General features: G+C 37.7%; 1 protein-coding gene across 1 annotated transcript in view; it reads left to right on the plus strand.

The window, feature by feature from the left end:
• LOC103471076 (cystine/glutamate transporter-like) overlaps positions 1-4,267 on the plus strand; it is a 25,596-nt gene that overhangs the window by 10,894 nt on the left and 10,435 nt on the right. The window contains exon 2 of the mRNA XM_008419871.2: positions 1,989-2,115. Within this exon, the coding sequence (XP_008418093.1) occupies positions 1,989-2,115 (127 nt within the window). The remainder of the gene's footprint in view (positions 1-1,988; positions 2,116-4,267) is intronic.

Consider the following 4,267-nt stretch of genomic DNA (forward strand, 5'->3'; position numbering starts at 1 on the left):
AACCCTCCTGAACCCACTGAGGGACAAGGGTGTAAGAAAATGGATGGAGGGAGTTGAAATTACGTGGTTTATCTATAATGAAACATTTTTATGAAGGAATTTTTGATGAAAAAGTGTTTGTGGTTTGTAATTGAGAAGTTGTGGAGAAAAATCCTTGAATAGTTTTGYAACTATAGATTTTTCAGAAATACAAATCAGCAGTTACAAATCTTCAATACAGTTTGTGTACAAAACACAAGTTGTATTCTTTGAGTCCAACTTTTAAAGAAATCTTGCACTTAATTTTGCCCCAAATGACCTAAAACAAATTTGCATACCTGTGACGGAAAAAAATAACTTATGACTGATGGAGGATTGTTGCATTACATCAATGGGTGTACTTTCTTTATCTTKAGCTGTAAGGTGATATGATGCAGCACTTTACCAGCTAGTTTGATATTTGTTATGCTGTTTTATGGGTAGGGGTACACAGAGGTCGCGCTAGCCTTTTTTGTTCTCTGTCATCTTGACCGAAAGGATTTTAAAAAATCGGTCATTTACTATTTTTACCCGTCAAATTAAAATCACATTAACATCGGCTATTTAACCACATTTTTATGCAGTTCAGTTATTATTTACCGTGAATCCAGATCCCATCACACATAAAGCAGATAAATGCATGTAACTTTTTCTCCATAGTGACAAAAACCACTGACTGGCCCCAATAAWTTATAATAAACTAAATTAAACGATTACATCACTTCAGCTGCTGGGGTCTGAACACACAGCTTCACAAATCCCTCCTGTTCACATTTCCAGAGAAACCGATCTATTGAACTTTTTATTTTATTTTTATTTTATTATTCTTTTTACTCCGTGAAAACGTGCGCTTTTACGAGGATTTTTATTGAATTTTTTTTGCATGGTTTCTCTTCCCCAAAACTGACGGATGTTACCTCTGCAGCGCTTCTGAGTGCCGCTCTCCTTCTGGGTTCGGGACGGTAACGTCTTCAGCTCCATTTGTTAAAATCGCAGGATGAGTTAAGTTTAATTCGTCGCAGCAGCGAAGAATTAAACTGCGGCTGCTCATTCATTTTTTATTTATTTTTTTGGTATTATTATTTTCTAAGCCCTCTTCTGACACATAACATGTGATAAAATTATTATTATTATTATTTTTTGTACAACATAATAAGCCCTCCGGTCGCCTTGTTACCTTTGACCTTTTGCCCGAGACGCATGACGCAGTTGCCTCTCGCACAGTGAGATAAGGNTAGATTGGATAACTTTTTACTTCTTTGGAGATGAAATTTTAATTTTATAACGGGCTTTTGTACTTACTCAGGTTTTTGTCTGGGGTTAAATTCTTCCTCACAGAGAAGAGAAATAAATGACCCAACCTGACATGTGCCAACAAACAGCTTGTTGGTTCTTCTCCACATTATTGCTAAGTTTCCTTCCCACCTTTACCAGCATGTGTTCCTTTGCAGATTTACACAGAGGATTAAATCCAGTCATGTTCAACATTGCTCCCATCTATATACTGAGTCTATATGATGCTTTGACTCAATTGATAATTAATTAGCAGTTGATAACTGAGTTAACATTGAGTCACGTCAGGCTGATTGCTCCACCAGCTCTCAGTCCTTAAGTAACTCTGCCCAGTGCTGTACAGTAGCATGGCTTTATTATATTGTGTTGTTGAATCCCTAAATCCTTCAGTTTTCATGCTGTAATGAAAACTCCAAGCATATTATCCTTAAATATTATACTTCAGCCTCTTCTTTACTCTCTTTATTTCTCTTGCTCCAAACTCTAATTAAAATTCAACTCTGCAGAAGTCCCTTCCTAAAGCTGCCTCAGTTCTGGAAAGCCTCCTAGCATCATATCCTGTAGGGACTTCTGGGTCTAGAGAGTATTATTCTGTAAATGTGACAGTTTCTGTATCTGTATACAGTATGTCTTCTTGATATTCAACCAAAACTAATATGTTACCTTTGTCACTGCAGGAGCACTGTGCTATGCTGAGCTGGGGACTTGCATCAAGAAGTCTGGAGGACATTACACATATATAATGGAAGCATTTGGACCTCAGATGGCTTTTATCAGACTTTGGGCTGATCTCATTGCAATAAGGTGATGTATAGCAAATCTTGTCAGCCCAATCTGTAAATAAAACAGACAGTGACCAATGGTTTAACACTAAGTGACAAATGGTGCCCTGTCCTTCTTTCATGCTCGAAGTTCCCACACATTTCACCCAAAGCCAAACAGTCAACATGCAGTGCTGTGGTTTCAGCACGTCGGTATGTGCAGGATGTCACCCTGCACCGACCACCAGGGGGGGACCTATCCCACTTCAGTATACATCACACATATATATCCAGTCATTTACATCCTAAATGTTTCCAATTATTTTGAATTATTCTTCAAAAAAGATCCCATGACTTTAAAAAACTTCCCCCGGGCTGCTGGTAGGTAGAGAGGTAACAATGGAAAATAGGATTCAAGCCAACGGTCCATACCGGAATATGTCCTAAAAGCCTTATTTCCAGCAAATGCCTTTATTCTGTCTCCTACAGTCTGAAATAAATTAATAAATGTATCTCTGACCAAATTAAAACTATGTGCTCAAAACAAAAATAAAATGCCATTCTGTTGGAATGTCACCACGTTCAGCCTTTCATAAGCATTTTAATTTAACCTTGACATTTTAAAGTCACTTAAAAAAAGTTATTTTAATAAATTTGTGCCACGTGCAGGTTTTCATTTTTTATTCAACCATGCTAAATTTGACATTTTCATTCTCGGTTCATCTTCTGGTTTCTTTTAATGGGCTTTGGTCCTTGAAACAGCACATATGTTCAGAAGTCTGATCTTAAATGAAAAGTGACCCAAAGCTGTAGGACAGCTATAGCTATAGTTTACAAATGCTAAGGAACATTTTCTGCTCCTGATTATAGAAAAAGATCAGTTTGTTCTTTATATTGGTTTAAAACGTTTTCTCAGTAAACCCACCAGATTGCACCAAGTCATTGACTTTCAGCATCCACTCCTGTGCGAATGCACAGTGACAGTAGAAAATTGATTGCATTGAACTGCAGAAATCCCTCATGCTGACCATGCATGCTGTAACAGTGGAAAGAAAAACTTTCCTTTCACAGGAAGTAATCTCCAACAGAGAAGACAAAGCAGAGACACAAGAAGAAGAAAGCCTCCACTCCCCTCAAGAAAGGTGTAAGAACAGAATAGAATGCCAGACCCAATGTAGCTTCTATGAAAAGAAAAAAAAAAAAAACGTCACAAAGTTAAAAAGCTCAGACTGCAAAATTGGAGAGTAGTAGGAGAATGTGAACAAATATTTATGGAGCTGATTTACTTAATCTCATCTGTTCCATGCTTTCTGCACAGCAAATTCAAAAGTGTTAAATTTCCAGTGTAAGTGTTGTATGTTAAAAAATACAGTGTTAATTCAACACTTGTTTAGTCTAATTCAGCCACATGAGTGTTAGTTTCCCTAAAGAGTTCCAAGTATTGCTGACCAATCAACACTGGACAGGATTACTGTCCAGTGTTGATTTCTAAATTAACACCAACACTAACTCAGTCTGGTGTTGATTTAAAAATCAATATCAGTTCATCCCACAGTTCCAACATATTTGTGACATCACTTCAGGGGAGGAGCTACAGGTATGGTTGGGGGTCCAGCAAGCCMCTGGCCCAGGACTAGAGGGGGCCCAGATGGAAGGCAGAATATTCATTAAGAGATTCAATTATTTTTTATCACATCTGACAAAAGTTGTAAAAGAAGTGCTCTCTCCTGTTGAAAATTGTGTATGATACCCAAGTAGCTTATATAGTAGGGTGCCGTGCCCCATTGTTGACTCACAGTTGCTAAAATCCTTAGCAGACTGACTGATTTTAGTGACATAGTGGGTGTAAAATATTGAATAATATGTTGTGCTACACGACTGGCTTTATTTTCACTCTTACATTTGACTTTATGACACACAAAACTACAAATGAATMRTYYTTATTGTCTCCAGCTGCATTCTGGGTAAAACTTGTCACCAACGACATCATCAGTCACTTGGAAACAGATGRCAAACTAGCAAGAGCATTTCTCCGGACTACGTTAACATGTTTTGAATTTGTGTTGTTTCATCATTAGTGACCAGTAGCCTGGTGTTTCTGTTCTTCTCTTGGTTTGTTGTACTTCATGTCAGATGGATTTCAGAATCACATAGTTGCTCTCTCTGGTGATGAAACTTGTTAGCTCCGCTGTTGC

The sequence above is a fragment of the Poecilia reticulata genome, linkage group LG10 (genome assembly GCF_000633615.1).
Source record: "Poecilia reticulata strain Guanapo linkage group LG10, Guppy_female_1.0+MT, whole genome shotgun sequence".
In the NCBI taxonomy this organism is placed as follows: domain Eukaryota; kingdom Metazoa; phylum Chordata; class Actinopteri; order Cyprinodontiformes; family Poeciliidae; genus Poecilia; species Poecilia reticulata.